We start from the raw sequence: 25,406 nt of genomic DNA on the forward strand, positions 1-25,406 counted from the left end.
GAACTGCAGCTTGTTGGTAGCTCTAAAGTCCTCTGAGCGACATCTAATAATAAAAAAATGAAGCCCTAGGAAGGTGAAAGAAATCAAGGACTAAGACACAGCAGAGAGCTGCATACTAGAGACTATCTCTCAAACAAAGGGGCTTCTCCCTTATATCCACCCTGCATTGAAATCCCTGGAGACAGGACAGGATGTGACTACTGCTGTGCTGCCACATCTGGCTCCCTGCTAACCAGAATCCAGCTGCTTGACACCAGCAGCACTTCACCCTGGTGCTGGTACCACTGACTGCATTCCTTTTCTGCAAGAAAAGCAGAGCAGCACTGATGGCTGGGACCTGGCCACACAAAGAAGAGAACTGCCCTCCTACACCAGAAATCCTACAGGACTTGGGGAGAGTTCCAGTCACAGCCTGGGTTTGGAAGACCTGCACTGAGCAGCCAGTTAGAAAATCTAAATTTAGCTCACTTCCAACAGCAGAGAGATGCTTTGTGTTAGGAAGCGCAGCCATGCTGAGCACACCCAAACCGTACCTTGTTATCCTGCATGTCTCTGTTGGCTCCATTTTTCAGCAGCACTATTGTTGCTTCCACGTTGTTGACAGCAGCAGCCCAGTGAAGAGCAGATTTACCTGCAGGGAAACCCACCAACTTCAGTAACAAACTGAGGAGCTATTTTCTAAAACACCATGATGGACAGAGTACACTAAAAGAAGAAAGCAACTACAGTGCGGCTCACAGCATGTGCACATGTCCTGAAGTCACGTTTACACTTTGGAAATCACCACGCTGTGACATATCCCTACATTACCAAGATGCAATGGGACATTTTTAGCACTTGCTCTGCGATTTTTTAATTATTATTTTTTAAATAACCCATCCACAGAGTCATGTCTGCAGCTCAATATGTTCAACCCCATATTTCTCTTCCAGGACTGTCTAACCAAGCCACTGCAGCAGCCTGCAGTCTATTACTGCTGGGAGGACTTCTGCAGAAGAGCCTAGCATCTGATTTAGCTACAGAATTTATAAGCAGCCCACAGTCCAGGAGAGCAGAACCCCACCCCTCCTTGCTCGCACAATGACAAATATTTGTCCAGCCCAGCATGTTGTGTTCACGTTACCGTGGTCATCTACGGCATTCACATCTGCCTGGCAATTAATTAGCTCAGCCACCATTCCTTCCACAGCCAGACGTGCAGCCAGAATTAACGGGGTCGTCCCATCATTCATTCGAGCATCCAAGTCTGTCACTCTGTTACGGATCAGGATCTGGATAACAGGGGAAAACAGGTTTTTTTTTCAATACCACTACAGACCAAAGCTAAGGATTTGGCAGAAACTCAAGAGAACCTTGAAAGAAAACGCAGCCTAAGCACTGAAATGCAAGGACTCAGATAATACGTGAGAGAGGCAAACAGACCAAATAAATACATGCCAGATGATTCATGCATGCTGAGTTCTTCCAGCTATGAATACCTGAAGAAACTGGATGTAAAACACAGTTTCACCTGGCCATCGCACTGTGGAAGGCACAAGAGCAAGGCTGTGAGCGAGAGCACAGCTTGGACAGGCTCACACAACTACAGAGCACAGCTTCTCGAAAGGAAGTTCTTCAACTGCTCTAACCTGGAAGACACCCTGGGCGTCAGCAGCTACTGCTGCGTGCAGGGGAGTCCGTCCCATGTTGTCCCGTGCATTGGCGTCCGCACCAGCATCCAGCAAACGTTTGGCAGCATCTGCTCTTGAGTAGCGGGCTGCCAAGTGCAGTGCCATCTCCCCAGTGCGGTCTGTTTGGGCCTGCAGGTTGGCGCCTTGATAGATCAAATCTGTTATTATGTTTGCTGAGGAATCTTCTCCATCTTCATCATCCTCACTGATATCGGAGCCGCCCGCACGCAGAGATGCCAACATAAGTGGAGTACATCCATCTGCAACAGAAGAAATGATATCACAGTAACCTGACGGTGACAGCAAAGGAAAGAAAACCCTCTCACAATCCTCTCCCCTTGAGCACATACAGCTACAGATAATCCTTTCAGTCACTTTAACCCAGACCTGGTTCTCTCAGCTTAAAGCCCAACATAGTTAGCAAGTTTTTTTCCTTCCAAGCAGGACTTCAATACCTACTGCAATTCCAGTAAAACTTAAGATACTTCTCAAGTAAGATTATTATAAAACAAAAAAAAGTTTGCTGCTGAAGTGCAGTTTACAATGTAAACACTAGTTAAATTCCTAGAGAGAAGCAAGGGCTATACAAATCAAAGACTTCAGATGACAAAATTCACATGGATGTTCTAATCACAGACCTGGAGAAAAGAAACAACTGACAGAGAAAAAATATCGGACAAGTAGACACTGATTACTGGTGGCATTTTGCAGATACTAACCTGAAGTGAAATGCAGACAAAAGCCTTCATACCTATTACACACCAAGGTCTCCATGAGAAGGACTCTGAAGTCAAGCACTCAAGGCTGAAAAATGCCCCAGGATGACGGCCTGAACCTATCTCAACTTGCTTTTAACAACATCCAAGACCAGAGCCCTAAACAAATGGATCGAGCACACTCCATACTTTCACAGGAGTACCCCACATAGGAAGAGACCATGGCACAGGATCTAATCCAGTATTATTCACTGAGGTACCAGTAGCATCCTACACATGCACAACACATTGCTCCCCCCAGACTTCTCCACCGCAGCATGGACTGCCCACAGATACAAACTGCTGGAAGTCTCATGCAGTTTGAGTGCTTTGGAAGAAATTGGGCTCGTGTTTCTCCATAAGTCTCCAGTGAAGGGCTCACACTGATGGGACAGTCACAAAAGCTGAATCCACGTTCATCCAACCAGGATCCTTGCATTGTCACTGGAAGGAGAAAGACTCCTCCAAAATTTAACTTAGCTCCCTTGGGAGACTAGCTGGATTTTTCACTCTTGTTAATACTCTCCTTGATGCAGTGCAATTAAGATCCAAATCATCTCCACATATTTTCAGCAACCCATCAAATGCCAAGTGCTTCAGTTTCAGCAGACTCTGAGCATTACAAGATATTCACTACCTAAAACCAAAGACTTCAAGCGTAGATACTAATGCTTGCTTACTGATGGCACCTAGAAAGTAAGAGGGAATAAGATAGCAGCAGGAGTGAACCACACTGTGCTAAGTGCCCCAGTGGAGCTCTGCAACAGTGAACACAGATTTTGCTTCTCCAGTGTGGCTCGCAAGCAGAAATTCAAGACAATCTTTCAGCAGCTGTCTGATTTATTCCATGGACAAGCAGGGGACCTTCCTGGACCCGAGAGACAACAGCTTCCCTGCCTGCACAACTCTATCTACAATGCACTATCTGCACTGAACAAAGCGTGTGAGCCTTGCAGAAAGCCATATGGCAGAATTAGGATTCTGTGTAGATAAGCAAGGTGAAGATCTCCTGTTGAAACTAATATACAGAGCTCTAACGCCCTGCTCCCATTTCCCAACTTCTGATCACCTAGCTTTCCTGACTCACTATTTTAGGGCAGTTTCAAAACTTTCTAAAAATCTATCATTCCACCACAGGGAACGGTGTCGAGCACTGGCCTGCTCCCTGGCCAGGCTGGCAGCAGCAGCATGCACGCTCCTCCTGGTGGCTCACAATGGCAGGACACACAGGCTTGCACCGACCTACTTTCTCAGGGTTTGCTGGATGGTGGTGGAGTGCTGACGTAGGGGCCTGGGTTCAGTTCCAAGATCCAGTCCTGTCTATAGACCCTTTTGCCTGTTGTCCAAGGCCATACCTCCTTTTGTGCTTCTCCCTCCCGCTGCTGGGTCTGCTTCCTTGTCCCAAATGAGTACTTCTCAGTATTCAAGTCAGGCTGTGGTCTCCTTCGTACTGGCCCAACACAAAGAGCAGAAAGACAGAGCGCAGAAAGGAGCTTTCCTTTTCTCCAGCATCACAGCTCTGGGAAAACCACTCACAGGAAAGGTCTTGCTTGCTCAATCACTGCAGTAGTCCTGGACAGACCGTGCCTAGTGCCTAGCTGCTCTACAGGGACACAGCTATAGTATGCATTAAATCCTTGAAAAAATTAGCTGTCACCCTCCAAAAAGTCTCTCAGGTACATGCAGCTCTTTTCAGAGCTTTGCAAGTTGGCCACACATGGTCAGTTTCTATGAGGCTAGCAGAAAGCACATCCAGCTAGACCATCACAATTAAGTGCTTGATGGACTACCAGAAAAAAAGCTGTGGACACAATGTCTTTTTTCCTCCTTCCAGCTTGTTCTCTGAAATAGCTGGAAAAGAACCCAAAAGGATCCAGCTGGAGGCAGCCACACAGCATGGAAAATTCCAGTCTGAACCACTGAAGTCTTAGTAACTGAGAAAGAGGGGCATATAATAGGGACAGTTAATCAGTTTTAATTATAGGTGGTGTTACCAGTTATGCCTGTAATTGCATTACCCTGGTTACACACTCACAATAACTCCGATGAAAAGAATGTCCTCACCACTCTGGGGGACACAGAGAAAGAACAACATGGGGGACGAAGGCGACAGCAGCATTTTATAAAAACTCCTCTGTCGTCTTTGCTGTAAAACTCAGAGCAAGATGGTAAAGCCGGCAGTTCACCAGACAGGTACAAACTGAAGGACTCACACAGGTACAATATACTGAAAGCTGGGATGTAAAGAATCCACTGGCAAAGCCTCTAGGCAACACTTCTGTAGGAAACTGGACCTCTCTGATTTCCCTAAACTCAAGACACTGCAGAAGGTGCCGGATTAAGAGAGGGAACAAGCCCTTGGTACACAGAGGCAGTTCGACTTGCCTCTCCTTTCTCTTGCAAAGATCTCTACTGTTCTACCTGCCACCTGGATCTGTAGCCCAGGTCTAACTTCCCAGCTTCAGATGGCTCCAGCCCAGGCACCTGCACCCAAATCAGTCAGTCTCAACACCCTTTGTAATCAGGGGCAGTGAGGCATTACCAGAGCAGGAGCCATCTGGTCTTAGGAGACTTCTTCTTGAGACACAGATCAACTGCCTTGCAGAAGTGTTTACTTCTTCCCTCTGCCTGCAAAGGAAGAGGAAGGTGCCCAGCTACACTAACTGTGAGGAATCCTACCCCTCCTTACTAACTCAGTTACTCCAACATTTCTCAGACTTCTTAAACAATTTCCTCCCCCGACAGTAACTCAGCTGCTTGCTTCTGATGCTGTGGAGGGGTAAAACTTACAGCAGCCTGCTGCAGGCTTCAGAGTTGCATTTGAATGGCAGGAAAGCTACTCAGCAGTCAGTATTACTCCACTGCTATTGCTGGACAAAGCTTTGAGTCAACGTGAAAATAAGCAGTTTGAAATCTATCGCCTGCACTTGGAAAGCTTTTACCCTGCCACACAACTAGAAGCTTCAATAGAGGAAATGAAGAAGAGCTTAAATTTGGCAGAAATTGGCAGATTATGTTCTCACACTTGTTATACAGAAATCTCTCCTTTCCAGTGCTTTGCATTTAGAAGACCAAACAGTCAATGAGCAGAAAAGACAACAGAAGAAAACTGAAAGAATGGGTTCGGTCATCATTACATTGCATGAAAATATTCCCCCAAAATCCAATAAAAATCAATTTGAGACTGAAAGGGAGCAAGCCTGTGTGCGTGTTACAGAAATCTCCTTCTAAGTTTAGAGTTGTGTTATGAATTCAATGAGTTGACTGCTGCACTCTGAGGATATAAATCAGTGGATTAAAAAAAAAATCACTAACAAGCTTGCTGCACTGCAGCATATTCCAGCACAGATGTCTCACACACTGCTCGTCAGGGTACGCTGCCAGAAGTAATCTTATGTTGGAAAAGGCCATCCTTGCTTCCACCTCAGGTAACAGCTACCTCAGGTATAAACCCTACTAAGTTGGTCTTTAGCAAAGTCTGGCATAAATCTCTGCAGTGAGCCAGCTGGAGAAGTTGGGGGTTATTTCCAGCACAATATGCATTCCAAATTTCTGCCACAATGGCATTCTGACAACTTCTTTTAGGTACGCGTTGTTATAAAGGAGATCCTATAGCTGTAGTTCCTACAGGTGCTTGCTAAGCGAACTCTTTTTCTCCTGGTTACATGATATTCCGTGCGCTACAGACCATGATCCAATCTTTCCAGCTTTCTTTTCTGGAGTGCACATGAGTTTTCCTCAAGTACCATAAAAATGCTGCTGCTGTTCCTGTATACTCCATGCAGTTTTTAAACGTCAGCAGTCTCAGGCATTGGACACAGGGAGGTTGGTGGCTGGCTGGCAGAACACATGGATGCTTGGAGTACTGACCTGGCCCTCTGACATTGACATCCAGAACATCCACTTCTTGATCTGCCTGAGGAGGTGTAAGGGCTAGCGACGTGCTCCCACAGACGTCTGCTGCCTCCAAGTGCTGCTGTGTCCACTGGCGCTGATCTATCTGCTCATCACCTTCTGGTAGCAAGGCTTGATCCTCAGCCTAAGCACAAGAAAAAAGCAGTTGTGTCAAAATGCTCATCAAGCTGCCAAAGGCACTGAAAGTTCTTGGAGTTTTCTTAGTTCTGTTGGGGTTTTTTTTGTTTCTTTTGGTTTTGTGGTTTTTTTGGGGGGGAGTTGGGTTTTTTTTTTAAGCTAACGACAGCCTCCAATTTAGCACTGCTTGGCATTGTCAACTTTCACACTCCTACCGTATGTTATCAGGCCTGAACTGCAAGACATTACACTTCTGTTAACCTTCCCTTCCCTTTGATGCAGCAGGGCCTGGGTAGAGAGGGAAGTTAGCTGGTTTCACTACTGGACTATGGTAGCAGCGTTCACCTGAGGATTTGTTCCTCAGATATCATTAGTTATAGATTACAAACCCTTAAGCAAAGGGAGGTTCTGAGCAAGGGGCATACTCTGGAAGGTAATGCAGCGGTTTTCCTCACCAGCAGTTTCAGTGGTAAGCATGCAATATTCAAGTCTTGGGAGCTCCTTACCTTTGCTCTCTTTGGCTGAGGTCCACCATCACCTGCCCAATGTTCAGCTGGTCCAGAATCTGCCAGGTTACCCTCTGGTATCTGCACTGACAGATTTCTAACAAACAAGGAGAACATATCACTTTGCAGGCTGAGCAGGTGCTACTACTGCTACTTACACTAGACTGCAGAGAGCAAGGATGGGATGCTTGCAGGTTTGGTAGCTTGCAAACAGAGGGACCAAGAAATCAGAAATCTCAGGCAGCGAAAAGTGGCATTAAAAGCATTTACAACTGCAAACTCAGTTAATTCTGTGGAAAGCCAAAACTGCATAAATGAGATCCTTGTTTTGAAACTTTCCATTATTTCCAAGTCACGTCTTTTAACACATTTAGCTAGATGTATTAAAAGTTCCTTGTCACCTATCAACCTAAAAACGTCTCACATATTCCAGGAGGAAATTACGCAAACAGTATCCAACCGCTGAACTAAACAGGGTGTCAGAAAATCAAATGTATCCAGGAGATCAGATTCCTTACTAGCATTTTATAGGTTACAGTTAATCGAAGTTCTTCTGTTCAAAACAGAGGTATTAAAATTTAGTGAAACAGCTCAAGAAGTTCTATCTTAAAAGGCAGCTTTCTTTATGAAGTGTATTTTCAAAATCCTCTAACACATTAATAAACACGCTGTCAGGGGCCTAAATGCAAACTTACTTGAGTCCAACAGCATCTTCCCCAACTGGCTCTCTGCGCTTATGATTACTAGGATCCCTGCGCAGAATAAAGCCTTCTGGGAGCCACAGCGAACCATGTTTGCGCTTACGCTTTGCCATCATCACACCCAAGAGGAGGATTAAGAGGATGATCAAAGCTGCCACAGCAAGCAGGTAAAGCAACTGGGTCTTCGGTGGTAACAAGGGTTCACCTAAAAATTCCAGTTAAAATACAATGAGATTAACAAAGCTGAGACAACAATCTTCCTTCTACATGCTTTCTTTTCTCTCTCAGAGTCTTCCCTACAGAGTGTGTATGGCTTCTATACTGTGATGTGCTTAGAGCAAAGGCTTGAGGAAGCGTAGGCTCTGCTCCAACTGCTGTCAGAATATATCCTGTCTTTCTGGCCTCCCTTGATCTTGTGTCTCAAAATATTTTTTAGAGTATATGACTGCTGAACTGAAGATCTTGCTCCTTCCGCAAGAGTCCTGATGGCTGAAGGATGCTGAGACAACCGATCGACATAAAGATATGAGTATGACCCGACTAGGAATAGTGCTATTACCAATCTAGTATGAGGTTACAGCCAAGCCTCAGACTGAGGGAGAAGGGAGTAGTAATCAAAGGGATTACATGTTGCCAGAGGAGAAAATGTCTGCTAGACTGAGAAATGGGGGCATTCCCTTTCTTTCTAATGGCACCTTTTTCATTTAATTAATGGCTTAGAGGACAGGAATGTTTTTTTGTGCAGACAAGACCACTGCAGTGTAGCACTTTGCTGCAGCATGTGAGAGATTACTGTTTATTTTGCTATTAAAATGACTAGGCTCCTAACTTAAATGTCCTACTTTACTAACTGGGTGTCCCCTCAGAGCACAATAAGCATATTGCACATACATACTTCTATAGCTGGGGATGAATAAGTTAGCTCCCAGAAACCATCTTGAACAGTGAGATATATTAAGATGATGACCAATAATCTGAACATGAATCTTGCAAGGCCAGGTTTCCTGACTGTCTTCCTCCACAAGCAATTTTCCCTCTGCAATTACTTACTTTGGACAGACACGAAAGGATAGGGTAACATGCCCTTGATGGCCTGAGCAGCCAAGAGAGCTGCAGCAGCTTCTGTGTTATGAAAGCATTGCTCCGAATCCTCCACACACTGACGGTTGTCAATCTCCAGGAACACCCTGGTGCTGCAGAGACACAGTAAGAGGGCACAGAAATCAGCAACAGAAACTTTTGCCAAAGCACTAAATTAAACTCTAGCCTTTTAAGTTGATCTTTCCAACCCAGCACTGAATTTGGCAGTTGCGACAGCTTTATATTACCCCATAAAATTCCCAGACTACAGTCCTAAAAGGCCCAGAATGCCCCAGACACCTACAAGCAAGAGCTATCATCATAACAAGGCCAGAGGAACACAAAGGCATCCACTCACCCAATGACCTCTTGCTCTAGTTCTCTGTGCTTGCGTATGACCACAAGCGACCGTCGACTCCGTGCTGGTGATTTCTCTCCATAGTATGGGAATACCATGGGGTTTCCCTGGGAGTCCAGCTTGATTCTCAGATTGGTGTGCAGGAGAGTTCCCAAAGTGCGCAAGAAGCTGCGAACATCACCCAGCAGCTCCTCAGGGGGCATCAAGACCACAATAATTAGGGTCCCTTCTGCCAGCTTCTCAGCTTTGTCACCAGCACAGTCCAGACCATCCCAGCCACACTCCTCACTATTACAGCCCTGGTCACAGCGGCCATCTGCATAGTGATCTGCACAATACTTGTCATACCTAGAACAGTGAAAGGGACACAGGCAGCATACAGGGCATCCGCATTCTGTACAGTACACCCGCAGCCTACAGGCTAAGGCCTTACACTCTCCATATAATTTCAGGTAAAAGAATACTCATATTCAGGATATAAGAGAAGAAATATAACCCCAGGATAAGCTTGCAATCTGGCAAGGTAGAAGTAGGAAGCACAGAACATCCCAAGAACACATGGTTCAATTCTGGTACCAGTGGCAGAGAATTGCTTATTTTGTTTACTAAGATAAAGCTCTAACACCTCCTGCCTCACCAAGGGAGAAGAATTATCACAGCAAAGCTGTAGCATTTATCACAAATAACTGAAAAGAAGGAAGTGCCATGACAAACAAGCTGGAAAACACATTCAGAGGTAGCAAATACAGCTGGGATAAAAATACAGGTATTGTAGGTATGGAGTGAAATTCAGGATAGGAGGCAGTACTATTAAAATCTAGCACAAGGTGAAATGCCTCCTGTTTGAATTTCCACAGAAAGCAGGGCACATCCATCAAGCAGGTTAACACATTACCACTGCTCAGGCTATCAACTTAGCTCACAGCACACAAATTCCAGAACTTCATTCCAAAAATAGATGAAAAGCAGCGGAGACTCCTTGATGCCAAACTTTCAGCAAGAGCAAGGATCAGCAACAGAAACAACAGAAGAGATGAGAGCACCAGGCATGAAGCAGACCGACTACTGAAAGCAGTAGCAGGACATATATTAATACCAGAGAAATCCTTCTCAGGATCAGGCCTTACTTGCACGTTTTGCTATTCTGCTGACATTCAAAGTTGTCGAACAGGCACTCGGGTGTGTTGCAGAAGTCATCACACTGTCCATTGAAAAGCATCCAGCAGCGCAATGAAGAGGAGCAATTGGCCCAAGGATCTTCCATTGTCAGGGAGCAGTCGCCTCCATCCCACTGGCAGGCGTGAGTGTTACAGTCCTCATCACAATAACCATCTTTTGCTTTTTCTGCACAATGGGAATCCAAACATCCTCGGGGCTCTGGGCTGAAAGTTACAGGCTGTTCGCACTGGCTGCCTTGAGTGTGAACAGGGCACTGACAGTAATAGTAAGGAGGCTGAGAGTAAGGGTGGCAGCTTCCACCATTCTGGCAAGGGGCACTGGCACAACCCGTGTTTGTCTGGCATTCCTCTCCCACAGACAGCTTAGGGCAATAGCATCGTGGACCAGAAGATGTCTGGATGCACTGCTCCCCCTTCTTGCATTTCACTTGTCCACAAGTACTGTGACTGCTGAACTCACATTTTGCTCCAGAATAACCCTACAGGGAAAAAAAAAAGCAAGACAACCAGGCTCACAAACTTGTTCTTCCATGCTCTGAGGGCTGGAGGAAAGGTGTCACATACAAACCCTTTCTCTCCTGTAATTCCTCTAGCCTTACTGCAGGAGCCATGATCTTCTGGATCCAGCCTCAAAGATAAACTAGGAACTTACAAGGCTCCATTACACTTTGAAATGGACTTAAAAGAGCAGTGAACAAGGAGGATCTTGCAGTAAGCACAGAGAACAAAGGATAGCAATAAAATTGTTGAAATTCACTGCGAGGTTTAAGACAGAAGAGCCACCTATCCTGCCTCAGCAGCAGAATTGTTTGAGGTAGCAACAGGCAGCATCACTTTCCTAGAGCACCTGGAAGCCCTGGGTTTTCCAGCTAAGTAGATAAAGTAAAGGATATGGGTAAAGATCACAGTGTTGCAGTGAAACTAATGAGACTGTAGCCAGGGAACTCTGGCTACAGAGTCTGCTAAGGCAGACGACTCATTTTCAGGATACAGTGCTTACCGGAGGACATTGGCAGATGAACCCATCTGGCATATTGCTGGCAACAGCACAGGTTCCTCCATTCTGGCAAGGCTTCCGGGGACACACATCTATTACACTCTCACAGTGACGACCTAAGATGCAGACACATGGGGAGAAGAGAGCAAAGAAATGAGTGTGTGTGTGTATACCAAAAAGCTATCACAAAGTAAAACACTCGAATGAACAACCAACAAGCCAAACACCTCAGTAAGACCTTCCCCTCAGAAGAGGTAGGGAACACCTCTTCAGATAACACATGGTCTCTAAGTAGCTGCCTAAGTAGTAGTAGAGGAAGGCAAAACCGCAGAACCCGCAAGGGGTATGTGGAGACAGCCCACCCTGTCTCACTTCTCAGGAACGCACACAACCCAGCACAGACAGAATCTGCTGTTGTTGACCCCAAGTCATCCAGGCACAGAGGCTGAAGGTGCTGTAGCACATCAACTTGGGGGTTCCTAAGACTTCTTTGCTTTTTGGAAGAAGCTGAATGAGTCCAAAGGCAAATCACACTCCAACCATGGATGAACAAAGCCCAAGATCAGATGCAACACGAGTGAACGGGACAAGCAAGTGGACTCTCCTCAGACAGATCAGCTAGGCAGAGGTCTTACTCCAGTGACTTACATTTGCAGCGGCTCTCAGGGTCAAACTCTAAAACCAGACTTTAAAAAGATGAGGATGACCTAAGCATGCCTTGGACCTCCTAGGAAAAAGTTAACAGAAGTTTCCACACATGTGCAGCCAAGACTGCTCGCAGACAGGAACACACAGGGCAGGATGGCCCACAGAGTCCTGGCATCCTATCAGTCACAAACCACAGCAAAGTCACCCTGTCCCCTCCCAGGCAGAAGGGTCAATGTGCAATGCACAGAAGACAAAGAGCTAGAGGAAGAAGCATGCTCTCCCTCTGTGCCTAACATTCCAGACAGATTTCACGTCTGAGACACAGCAGCTCTCCCTGCTCCTCCTAAAGTGCACCAAGTCTGCACTCCCCATGTCATAAGTTCCAGCAATCCTTCCATGACAGCCAGAAGCAACATGAAGCATAATTCATAAAAGCAAGCTTAACAGATGGGCTTAAATATAAACCTATCTGATGAACTACACCAGTGTCCCACTAGCTAGCCTGGCTCTACTTCCCTCATATGGTGCTCTTTTAGGTACTTCTTTTGTCAGTCTGATACATTCAAAAACTACTACATGAATTCTTCAGATGTAAGTCTTTGTGATTTCTTTGTATCTGACAACCACAAATTCAGTGGAAAAATCATACAACCTTTAAAATTTAGGGAAAAAAAACCCCAGTAAAAACTACCGGTAAAGCATGCAGAGAAGGTCACTGGTAAGCAGGGAAAGTGAAAGGTTTTAACAGAGGAAAATTGAATACGTAAGTTAAACTGACATGGAAACTAAAAAGCTGAAAGTTAAGACACATCTGGAGAGTATTAGCCCAAACTTATGCCCAGTGGGAGGCAGAAAGCAGAACAGCAGCAATACTAACAAAGAAGAGATCTAGAGAGAGTGAGACATTAAGTTTGCACAGTGTGAAGTTCTTGCAAAGTTGTGATTCGAAGTTGGATTGTGGAAGGATCACATCACTAACCTAGGACCATACAGTCTATGCATAGAGTATTCCATCCTGGCCACATCACCAATGTAAGGAAGAAAGGGAGTGAGGTATAGAAAAGGAGGCCAAAAGCCAATCATGGATACCATGACACTGATTTCTAGAGACAACTCATATGTTTCTCTGCAAAAGGAAAAGCTATGGAGAAGCTGACATGTGAAGAGTCACACCTCCGATATTAGAAATGTGAAATTATGAAGGAGAGAAAAGTACCACAGGAAAAAAAATCCTTGCAGCCAAGTGACTCAGGAGATTCCTTTGAGACAGCTCTGAAAGCCAAATTTCTTAGAAGGTTTAAAAGAAAGATTGGTTTAAAAACTGAGACATGGTGCAGGGAAACAATCAGATATTCTGAAGCAAAGTGACTAGATAACATGACTGCCAGAAAGGGAAAGAATGACCATTTTTCAAGATAGCACTCTGAAATTGGAAGCATGTTTATGACTACTCACCAGTAAAAGCACTACGACAGATACACGTGTAATCATTTATCAGCTGAACACAGTCCAGACTTCCACGAGGGTTACAAGGATTAGAGAGGCATTCATTGATATCTCCCTCACATCGCTCGCCTGCAAAGCCTGGGAGACAAATACAGCTGTAGCCCCCGATCTGGTCAATGCACTGCCCTCCATTAAAGCAGCGGGGTACTCCTGAGTCTGAAACACAGTCATCGACGTTCTCCTCACAGACACGGCCTGTCAAGACAGTGAAAAGTAACAGTTTGAGGATACGGTGTCATGGCCTCATTTCCCACACTGCTCATCAAGTTCTAAGAATAGTTCACACACAGTCCCAGATATAAACAGGTAAAGGTCCCAGCTTAATGCAATCCATACCCCAGGCAGTCAGCCAGCCTCAGATCAGGCCTAGGGAGCATATGTTTTAGATCCGGCCTGTTCTCAATGGTAGATCATACTGGTATTTAGCAACTTTCATGCTTGACTTAATTTAAGGGCATAATTAAAAACACAAAACCTAAACAAAACCAAAAAAGATGCACTCGATTTAGCCCTGCGACTGAACATAGCCAGAGAGTCCTGTGCTGCCCTTGCAAGGTTGCGAGCTTCCCACCATTCATTTAACTTGGTGGTAACCCTGAAACTCAGCAAAGACCACTCGTAGCGACATCATGAAGACAAGCAACATCAGACCAAGAGAAGAGCAGCTGTGATAAAGCACAGATCTCTGGCCAGCACATCGCTGCTGCAGTTTGGCTTCTGGGGACAGTTAACTCTCCATAAACTCTCAACACCAGCTAGGAAGGGCAGTTTCTCCCTCTGCCTACAGGGTTCCCTTTCAAGAGACCATGTCTGGTACTGGTACTGCCTTCACTGCACAGCGTAACACATAAAAGGGAACAGAGAGGGTAAGATGAGGAAGGAGTTTTGTCCCTTAATACAATTGATTCATCCAGAGCAAGTCAAGTCATTCATCTAAACATTAAGGATGCTTACACTGGCATCAGTACAGTATACATTTCAAACTGGGCCAGGGACAAAAGCTAAGCCTTGATATCAATTATAATTATACCAATCTTTTCTAATTCCTTTAATTTAAAAAAAGATCACATCCAAAAAGTAATTAATCTCAATAAAGACTGAAGAATTAAAAGCAGTACATTCAGAACCTCTCAAATGAGGATTGGCGGTTCAGTACAGCACAGAAATTCTGGCAGTGCAGAAACTGGTATATATGAATACATACTTTGGATGTAGAAACATAAGAAGCAGTTTTTATTTTTTTTTAATTTGAGGACCAAATTAAGAACAACACATGAAGAACTGCTAACACAGTGATTTACAATGAAATAAACACTTATCCAGACTAGGGAGATGTGCTGACAGCCACACTAAAGTGAATGAACTGGTAATATGCATGGGCAGGAAGCAAATATATTGGATTATTTTATAATTTTACTTAAATGTACGTTATGAACCAAGAATTTAATTCTATCTGACACACATCTGGAGATTTTGCCTACTCTGAGATGACAAAAAGACTGATGCTTCAGAAAGAAAAAGTAAGTTCAGAGGAATGTAAAATCTTTAACTGACTTCAGAAATAAACTTAGGGGGGGAAAAAGCCAAGTGAGAAAGCATTCATGGACGGGTTAAAGTGCGCAATCCTGAATATTTTCAGAGGTAGAAGCTGGGGCCATCATGTCAGATATAACAGGGAAATGGAAGGTTAGGTTTCAAGAAACATGACATTAAACAGACTGTGCAGTCATACTGAAAACCACCATTATAGAACTGTGGACTCTTTTTTTAATAAAAGAGCTTTCAATAAAAGAGTGCAAATTTGCTGAAATAGTTTAAACTAGCCTAGAGGCACCAAACTTATTTTCCACAAAAGACTCCAGGACAGAGGACCATGCAGGGCCAAAATTTAGACAAGTAAAGGACACTGGACATTATGCAAGAACTAAGCAACTTTTCTGTATATTTCATAGCATCTTAGACAAAAAGAAACCTTAGAGTTACTATATCAAAACAGATACGACTGGGAGAGACCCCAGCTGTAATCTCATCCATCCCCATTGCCAAAAAAGGATCATACATTCCCAAAGGACACTGTCATGACCTTTTCCTTTAAAAGAAAAAAAGGAGGAGGAAAAAAAAAAGGAAAAAAAAGCAGCATTTATTTTTAAAGAGAAAATATGTATCTCAAGGGATTCAGTGCACTTTGGGAACATTCCTCCAAGAAAATAACACATTCCCTGTAGGCTCTGCATCATGAAACCAGTAGTCAGAAAGGAAAATTCACTCTTGTAACATTCACTTAATGGCTCAGCTTCATACCCCGAGTTCCTGGTGGACAGGAGCACTTGAAGTGATTGACGAGGTCTATACACGTTCCTCCGTTCTGGCAGGGCTGAAACTGGCATTCGTCCACTTCATATTCACAGTTGACACCCTGGTATCCAGGCACACACTGCCAGTATGAAAATAAGTGTGAATAATCTTCTCCTAACAGATACATTAGTAGACATCTGAGAAAGGCTAACACAGACAAAACGAGCCCTCAACAGGACAGATTATGACTGCCTTTGTAGTTATACAACTGCAAGTGATTTCAAGGGCTGCACAGCCAGCCAGCTTAAGCACACAACATGACCATGTGAACACTCAGTACACTGCATGTTTGAATTTGAGTGACTTTATTCCTGCAAAATACAGTGATCAAATCCTGACACCCTTTAGCACTGAGACTGGCTTAGTAGTTTTGACTTAAGGCTTACATAAAACTCAGCCTTCCCTTCTGGGCATGAGCTTCCACAGTTTTCTACCGTTCTGAAGAGTTTAGGCAGGTTGAAATACCATAATCTCATGGTACATGACTAAATGGACACTGCTCTCTGCATCAGCCATAGGAAACAAAAAGCAGCGGAAGGCATCTCCCACCCTGAGAGGCAAGGGATACTTCGCCCACTCAATAAGGAAAATACAACTTTCCTTTAATATATTCTACAGATAATTTAATATAAACCACACCTGGGGCAAAAAAAAAATTCAAGATAAGAACTCGATCTCCAGAGACACAAGGAATTCATTAACCATGCCTCCTTATGACGACACCTCTAATTCGGTCTTAAAAGCCTCTCAGGAGCACTGCTTTTGCTGCAGCCAAATTAAAAATTCTTTCCAGGTGCAGGTTGCTTTTATCCCCTCTTTGAAGCTACTCTACCACTTGCATGTGTTTCTGATTTCTTCTGATTCCTTTGCATTACAATGCAATTTTAGACCTCCTCCTCCTAAACCACCATGCTTTACCTCGCACTGGTATCCAGCCAGGTGATCCCGGCAAGTAGCACCGTTCTGGCAGGGGCTGGAGTCACATTCGTCCAGCTGCACCTCGCAGTAACTGCCAGTGTAACCCACCTGGCACTGACAGTGGTGCGTGTTTCCAACATTGAGGCAATGACCAGAGTGCTGGCACAGCTGGTCCACTGAGACTCCTGAAACAAAGTGAAATAAAGTGAGCAAATGTGTAAAATGCACTTGCCACTGGTGTTGGTAGCTCAGCGAGAAATTAATATGGCCGGACTGTTCATCAGCCTGGGCTACAAGACACCTTCCAGGGAGAAATGAACTTAAAATCAAATCTTTTACATGTACATTATCTGAAGCAGGCAACTACTACTTCGGGCAGCCACGGTATTACATAGCTAACCAGAGCACTTAGCAGCCAGTATTCTCTGTGAAAATACTTACAAAGATCGTGCGTTACGAGATGCCTTTCTTGTACAAGGACAACATGTCTTAAACCTGGCCTGCCTGGGCTTTAGCAGAAATGCATAAATAGGTGATGCATTTTCCAAACAGGCAGTCCACTTAGCACAGTATTACTGAAACTCTGAGACTTCATAAAATATTTAATTCTTCTTTTCTAACATTCTTATGGTAGAAGATAGCTTCTTATGCCAGGGAGAAACAAGAAAGTCTTGACTCCCAGACACAACCTTGCAGAGTTTTTTAGCTTAGAAGTGATCATGATCGACCACCTAGAGGCAAAGCTCTTTGAGATTTCCAATGCATGCTGTGTTCACAGGAGTATGGGACACAGATTAATGACGCATGGGGAAATGTTTTCAGTTAAAGCACAGAGGATGCTTATTTACCCCTTTGTGAAGCTGCCACTTGACACGAGACATTGGGCACATCACAGTAAGCACCAGTCCAGCCAGATGGACAGACGCATCGAGTCTGGGCTCCACTCTGGACACATGTCCCTTTATTCTTACAGGGAGACTTGCTGCACAGATCCATAAGTGCCTAGAGAGAAAAGACCACAACATGATATATGGCAAGAGCAGTAGGAAACACTATTTGGAGTACAAGTTCAAGAAGCAAAGAAAAGAAGCTGGGCTCTGCAAAACTGGTTCCACGTGGCTCTGGAAAGAAAGGGACAGTACTTTCCACGTCTATGCCAGGTACTTCAAGAGCTCATATGCCTAAGAAGGAGCAAATCTACAGAGAAGTAAACCCTAGATAGCAACAACATTTCAAGAGTAAGCTGATCCTCACCCTTTGCCGTGCAGAGGGATCTTTGGCTGGCTGGCCTTAAGAAAACTCAGTTTTATCTCAGATTAGGCTTCTTGTTCCACATTAGTAGGAGGCTTACAGTTATCAACAGTAACAAGTGTCCTTTCTTCTCCCAACCTCCCCCTATCTTAACTGCTTTGAGGATGACAGATGTGTTCCACATTTTGATCTTTGCTTCTCCTTACCATCAGTAGCTCACCATACCTGCTTTTGGCCCCATTTGCTCTAGTATGGTCTCTCTGAGTTTTCCTGTCCTCTGAGATTCAGCTGAAATCCCACAACTGTTTTGTGAACTGACGATGGGCCAAAGTACGCTGCTTTTTTGATTCCTTATATTAAAAAAACCAGTTTCCAAACAAAGAGACTAAAACTCAGTAAATCATCATATGAAAACGGAGTGAGGACCCAAAATAACTGTCTGACCTAATACAAACCAGCCACTAACCATAATAACCTTTTTGAGCGCTTAGTCTTCAAAGTAATACAGCTATTTGATTGATTTCAAGCTGACTTGGGGGAAGGATGAGGTCTTTAAAGCGAGTAGTACTGAATTTTAGCTGTAAAATGCAATTTCAAATGCAGAAAGTTCCGCTTTTCACATGCAAACTGTCTCCTCAAAGATTAAAGTAGAAAAATCTGTGCTTTCACAAGCAACCAAAAAGAAACTTGGAATTAAGTTTTATCACATGTAGTTGAGCATGAAGAAGAAAAACACCGAGCCTCTTGCTTCTGCATTTGTAATGAGTAGCTGACTGTTTTACATGCAAATTCTGTAACTTATGAATCATTGTCTGATTTTGTGCTGCTTATTTAGCTTTGCTAATTAGGTCAAGCCAGTTTACCACTCAGACAAGAACTACAGTGTAGCTGTAATCTATAAATCTCTCCAATACAGCTTAGAATAGTACTTATAAATATAGGAAGTTCTGATTCTTTGTATAAAATGCGTAATACATTATGATCAAGCTTCTCCGAACATAGAGCAGACTTTCTGGGAATCCACAGCACTTACTTTGGCGACAGGAACATTAGTCTTTTTCTCAAGTAAAAGCAAAGCAAACAACAGAAGAGGAACTACTGAACTTCACAGTACTTTATGATCACTCTCAATGCTAATTCTCCCAATGAGGTTTACGTGGTGTGCCCAGAATGCATAATTAGGGTAGCAGAGGGGTTGCTTTTTATATCACTTCATTACTTTGCATTCACTTCCTCCATTAGCAATACCTAGAAGCAGACCTGACAATTTAATGTCTAACAACACACTTCTGGAAAGGCACCTCCCCCACTGCCACTAAAAAGCTGCTTCTAACACCCACTGCTTTACAGAGACACTGGCACGAAAGACAGTTGCAAAATTCTTACAAAACTGTAGTGTTTTCCAGTAGTTTAAGAAATTCACAGATTTTAATTTTTTTTTAACGTGGCAGCACTCGAGACTGCTACTGAAGGAAGCCAATACACTGTTTATTGTTTCAAAGCTAGAAATAGTCTCAAATCATTCTTGCTGTTTTGATAAGCACAGAATAAAATGAAAAGACTCCTACTTGAAAAATTAAATCAGCATTCTGTTTCCACTGTGATATGCCAAGTTTAAAGCTTTTAATAGGTACTACTCAGTCATTTACCATATGAGCTTGCAGCTTCTATGCTCAACTGGAAAACTAAATTGCCCGAACTTAAGTCTGCAAGTAAGGCTAGAGCTTTTTATGGAGGTTGTGAAGAGGACAATCACATCAGTTACTGCTCCAAAACATTTTCTGGCTTCTTATGGAAAAAAAAAAGTCTACAATCAACCCAGAATAACTACATCTTCCTGAAAAAAAATCAACCAGTTATACCAAGGTCCTGCTAATCAGACTTATATTCTGCTTTCTGTTTTGTATTTTTTGGTGTTCTGTTTTTTTTTCATACAAGACTCTGCCTTCCATCAGGATAATTTTATGCTTCAAACAAAATACAGCCATTTTCAAAGCTAACAGGTTTTCATTTAAGAAGAAAGCTAATCTAGAAAGTTCCAGTCACATCTGTCCTCATAAATAACCAAGCATTTTTCTCCTTGCAGACTGACACTTTTCATTTCCAGAGTTTTGAACAGGGGCACCTGCTCTGTTAGACAGAGGCTCTGGACTTATTTTTCCCAGGGCTAATGGACTCCACCTCTTACCAGAACGGAAGGAACATGAGCTCTGCCACATTTGGTACCTCACATCTACCCAAGGCACTTCTGATGCTGGACAGTTCAAACAGCAGCAAACAGACGAGAAAATATCACCCACCTGACAGTTCTTCCCAGTATAACCCAAAGGACATATACACCGGTATGTGCCTAAGCTGTCCACACAAGAGCCTCTGTTCAAGCACGGACGTGAATCGCACTCATTAATTTCCGTGAGGCAGAAGGGTCCTGTAAACCCCACCGGACACTGGCAAGTAAAGGAATTGATCCCATCCACACAAGTACCTCCATTGAAACAGGAGCTGGAAGAGAGGGAGAACAACAGTAAGCTGAGACAAAATGCAGCTAGCTCACTGCCAAAAGAGCACATAAACATCACTGAAATGAGAGAGAAAACCACATTACAGGATCTTCTGACCACTGGTAAGTTTCTGCTAACGAAGCATTAATCAGATAACTGCAATTCAAGAGAACTCCAGTTCACTGCCTTTTACCTTGGCAGGCAAAGAAAGTAAAACAGGGTTTCAATGAGTCATTAGTGATGGAGGTAACTTAATGAAATCTTCCCAGCTTCAGTGTGACCACAAACAGTATGCCAGGTAGGCGTGTGGCTTGCTCAAACTGATAAATTTTATACAAATTTTATTACAAATTACAATTGTATTACAAATTATGAGAAACAAAACAATTTGCGTTTTTTTAAAGCTTCAAAGAAGTTACAGGTATGTTTTCTCAAGGAAAAAGTTTGTCTAACATGCAAAACACAAGCATGTTATTCATTGAAATTATGTGAAAGTATTGGTATTGCTAAATCCCTTCCTCCTATTCTCATGAGAACCTTAAGTCTTTTCTTTGTAAAACTACTCATACATGCCCTGACAGAATTCAGATCAAAGGAATTCCCCCCCCCCAAATCTTCTGATCGTAAGAAATTCTGCCAGATTAGGTGTCCTGCAGAGAAGTGACTGGGAAAGTGAGGAGAAGTGATGCCGCATGGAGAACTGACTCCTTTTCCCTTCTGAACTAACGCCTGCCAGAAACTCCCGCTCCTCTGAAAATAACCCTAGATCAGACTCAGGATAATCAGTTTGATAAAATGCACAAAACGAATTCATGCTTGTTATCTGTTTTGCGCACTGTCAAAGGGTACTTCCACGAAAGAAGCCACTGACTCACCTCTGTGAACTGTCAGTGCAAGTTTTAAGTATATAAATTCTGAACTGTAATTACAGTAGAGATGCCCACATGAACCTATTTATCAGAGATGTTCCTCTGCCTTGTGGGCTGAATTCTCTTTTACAGGGAGCAGAAAGTGCTGTTGACATTAATGGCAAAACAAGGAAGGAAAAACAGAGGAACTGTCTATTGCTTAGTGTGTGTCACTGAAATGAGGCACCCATCTCCAAAAGAAGATGGCACTCTCTCATAGGCAGCTTCTCACACAAGACACGGAAGAATTATTTAAATCAAATTCAAATTAGCCAATCATTATGGTGCTCTTAAGTACAGCCCAGTAAATTTTGGTTGAGAAGGTGTGACTGGTTTAGCTTGGCAGAGGTTTGTAAATTGCTACAAACTACATTCATACCTGTAAGACTGGTTTCTGTCCTGACTGATAGCAAAAACAAAAACAGGATGAACCTCAAGGAAGAACCAGGCATTCTGCTAAAACGCCCAACATGTTTCACTTGATTAAACAACTGTTGTGCAAATTAAACACACCCTTACCAGTGACACAATCCTGTTCTTAAGTAAAAGATGTTTAAATACTTCCTCTCTCACCAATCCAATTTCATAAAAGATAAGAAACATCTTTCCTTTTTGTGCAGAACACACATGAGGATACCAAGCTTTGCATTTAGGCACCTTATTTGTTTCTAAGTAACTAGACTAGAACTGACCATTTTTTAAATTATTTCTTTTCAACCATTTCAAGCTTTATTAAAAACCATTCCCATTTGAGAATTTGAAGTTACTTACATCAATCCTAACAAGCTTAAAATAAATATGCAGGCAAATGATGCATACATAGGGTTAACTCTCCAAGAACTTTTAAAACTACCAAGTGAACCATTTATATAAGGACCAGCTGTGGAGCATTTTAACTCAGTTCCACACCTCCCCCTTAGAGGTCTCAAGTTTTATCTCTATTGCTAAACCACATCCAATTGGTGAGCATTGAAAGATTTCTGATGATTAAACCCTTCCAGTACAGAATTTGTGGATCTAGGGTTCCTCCTGGTTGCTTCTTCATATTATTTGCAGTCAGTAAATCAACTCATGGCTAATTTAATTTTCTTGCCTTTCTGAGAGCTGGCCATCCCTTCCATTTTTGCAGCTTTTGTATTTCTCAGCACAATAACTCTTGATAATCAATCAATTACTTCCCCTCCCCTATATGACAATGGTCTTATAGAATACAAACTATTTGTGTTTTAATAAGCTAACACCTGTTACTGTCTTAACATTCCTGAAATTATGAATATTCCTCCTATAAGGGAACTATGCTTCTAACTAGCTGTGCAAACTGAAGACTAACTTTGACAGGCAACTGTCCTGCACAAGGTAAGGAAGTTTTCCTTACATGAATCACAAGTATGTCCCAGTGACAAAAGGCAGGAAAACAGATCCTCTTCATTAAAATCTGCTTCTGGGTAGGACTGACTTCAAGCCACAAGCACGCATTACATGGCTCCTTAGTGCAGCAGCACAGTGAAACCGTCTTACCTCTCAGTGCACTCATCAATATTGTTCTCACAGTTGGTTCCCTCAAACCCAGGCTGGCACTTGCAGGTGTAGCTGTTGACGTAGTGGGTGCACGTGCCTCCATTCCTGCATGGTTCGCTCAGACATTCATTGGTATCTGTTTGACATTTATCTCCATGAAATCCAGGTAGGCAGATACATGAGAAAGAGTTTATCCCATCCACACAGGAAGCTCCGTTCTGGCAGGGATCTAAGATAGAGGTAAGTGTTAAAATGGGTAAGTCAAAGGCCAGGCACAGAGTAGTAGCTTTTGAGAAAGTAAGTATCACAGAGTCCAGAGCGTGACAGACTACTGACACGTTTTTCTGAGCCACTTAATGGAAGAAATAATTGCAAAGCATTATCAATAACAAATTCACAAGAAGGTGTGGATCAAGACCAAGCTTCAAGGCCTAAAGGTTTCTCTGCTGGAATCTGTTCAACCAAAACCAACAAAACCAGAGCCAAAGTCTCTTGGTTTAAAATTCAAACTCTGCTTTTTTGATAAATGCCTACTGAGAAAGACAACACAAACAACACAGCAACTGTTTCTTCTTCCTTATCAAGTCTAATTCATAAGAGAACTCAGACTGTTCTCTCTTTTCCAGACACTGCTCAACACAAAAAAGAACCTGTGTGCTTTATTTTAAGCTTTAAAGTAGTTCAGTCAAATCAAATGTTTATGTGTAAATTAGTGTGTGTATACATATATATATATAAGAGCATTTATACATTACTGAGCACTTAGCATTTTTCCCAGTATCAAAGGCTGAGTGAGGAAAGGCTGACAGAAAAGCTCACTAACTCATACACAACCTTGGATTCTTCTCACGTCTGCACCTTCTTTACCCCTACCATGATCTTGCTGCTTGTGCATCACCATTTTTCGGTCTAAGCCACCCCCTACTTCTGTATTGCCTCTTTTTCCACAAGTGCAAAGCTGCCTGAAAGAACTCCACCATTCAATAGTTTCTTCCTGATTTCCTCCTTCCACTTTTGGATTTAAGACTCACATTTCTGTTGGACACTGCCTCTGAAGTCAGATTCCTTTTCTACTCTGCACTCCCTAGACCAAGAGCCCGTGTATACAGAGGCAGGGAGGAAAACTGGGAAGGGGCAGGAAAAGGGGAGACAGGAAGGGTGATGAAAAAAAGGTCACAGAGCAGTTTTTTTGATCTATGACTACCCTTAAGTACTACTAAAACACAAACTTTAAAATACAAATAGATTCCGCCAAAAATTTGCAGTTCAACATAAGTACAAGATCATTCTGTTCACTGGTAAATGAAGACAACAGATGTGAAATATAATTAAAGCTCATTTATTGACTGAGAAATATGCTCACATGATAAAATCTGTGTTATAAGAGACACACCTGCATCCATTTAAAGGTCATCTGACTACTGCAGAGAAAAAGCACATTCAAAGTGAGACCCCTGGCAGCTCTAACATGTTGTGTCTATGGCAGCCAGCCATTTTATGACTGAAGCCAAAAGCTGCACGTTAATTTTCTGTGCCACACATTTACTGACAGAAAAAGGAGACTCAAGTATCAACTTCTCAGTAAGTTCTTGTTGTTGGAGGGTTTGTTTGCTTCATAGACTAAAGACATTTGGCCAAAGCCATGGAAGGTTTTTGTTATGCTAAATGAAATCAGCTGTGGCAGTAATTTGAAATTCTTCTTCAACCTCATGGGTATGCTGCCTGACAGAAAACACGGGATGAATCTCACAACTCTTAGCAACAAAGATTTCCCAGCTGCTCAAGAGAGAAAGATGAACACTTAAAAAACCATTTTTATCTTCAGACGCTCACGTAAAAACTAACAGGACAAGTAACAATTTTGTTGGCTTCAATTAGCAAAGCTCTGGGTCAATGCACTAACGTGACATTTTTTCTACTGTACCTGTTTGCTCAAAAAGATGCAATCAAAAGCTCAGGCTGAGCCAGATGTCTTAGAAGTTCTTTCAGCAGTGCTGCTTTGGGGTCTCCCACAGTAACTCTGGCTGATAGACTTGTTTCAATCCTCTACAGCAGCCATAAATCTGCTTTCTTTTCAATGCAAAACACAACTCTGAATTCATACCTAAAGTCTTTAAGACTTGGGTTTGGTTTTAAGTTCCTCTAATAAAAATAGAGGGAGGGAGGTTGTTTTGGGGTTTCTGTTTGTTTCTAAAGAGCCAGTCTATTAAAAAATTACAACATTGTGAACTCCAAGGTCTGATAAAGCACTTTTCACATAGTAAGAGATGAACTTTATCTGATTTTATCTGATAATGATACAGAATATGCCTAGCAAGAAAAGAAGTTACTACGTATTTGGTTTTCCTTGTAAACAGCAATGTCAAAGGCATGAAAATAACATTTGCTTTCTTGTAATTTAAACAGTTTCAGTGTATGGGCTATCCTCCTGCAGCTGATACCCATTCCGGAAGAGAGGGCCTTCCTGCCCCTAATTTGCTTTCAAATATGGATCAACTGAAACTGCAACAGGACCCACTCTTTC

At 42.9% G+C, this 25,406-nt stretch overlaps 1 protein-coding gene across 1 annotated transcript in view; it reads right to left on the reverse strand.

Moving 5' to 3' along the window:
- NOTCH2 (notch 2) overlaps window positions 1-25,406 on the reverse strand; it is a 77,511-nt gene that overhangs the window by 4,033 nt on the left and 48,072 nt on the right. Inside the window, exons 16-31 of the mRNA XM_010188880.1 lie at window positions 22,883-23,111; window positions 20,256-20,457; window positions 17,553-17,706; window positions 16,705-16,889; window positions 15,733-15,865; window positions 13,381-13,626; window positions 11,281-11,393; window positions 10,230-10,759; window positions 9,103-9,450; window positions 8,715-8,857; window positions 7,659-7,869; window positions 6,964-7,060; window positions 6,296-6,464; window positions 1,629-1,930; window positions 1,124-1,271; window positions 534-631 (exon numbers count right to left, since the gene is read on the reverse strand). Coding sequence (XP_010187182.1) covers window positions 534-631; window positions 1,124-1,271; window positions 1,629-1,930; window positions 6,296-6,464; window positions 6,964-7,060; window positions 7,659-7,869; window positions 8,715-8,857; window positions 9,103-9,450; window positions 10,230-10,759; window positions 11,281-11,393; window positions 13,381-13,626; window positions 15,733-15,865; window positions 16,705-16,889; window positions 17,553-17,706; window positions 20,256-20,457; window positions 22,883-23,111 — 3,308 coding nt within the window. The remainder of the gene's footprint in view (window positions 1-533; window positions 632-1,123; window positions 1,272-1,628; window positions 1,931-6,295; window positions 6,465-6,963; window positions 7,061-7,658; window positions 7,870-8,714; window positions 8,858-9,102; window positions 9,451-10,229; window positions 10,760-11,280; window positions 11,394-13,380; window positions 13,627-15,732; window positions 15,866-16,704; window positions 16,890-17,552; window positions 17,707-20,255; window positions 20,458-22,882; window positions 23,112-25,406) is intronic.

The sequence above is a fragment of the Mesitornis unicolor genome, unplaced genomic scaffold, assembly GCF_000695765.1.
Source record: "Mesitornis unicolor isolate BGI_N332 unplaced genomic scaffold, ASM69576v1 scaffold27887, whole genome shotgun sequence".
Lineage (NCBI taxonomy): Eukaryota > Metazoa > Chordata > Aves > Mesitornithiformes > Mesitornithidae > Mesitornis > Mesitornis unicolor.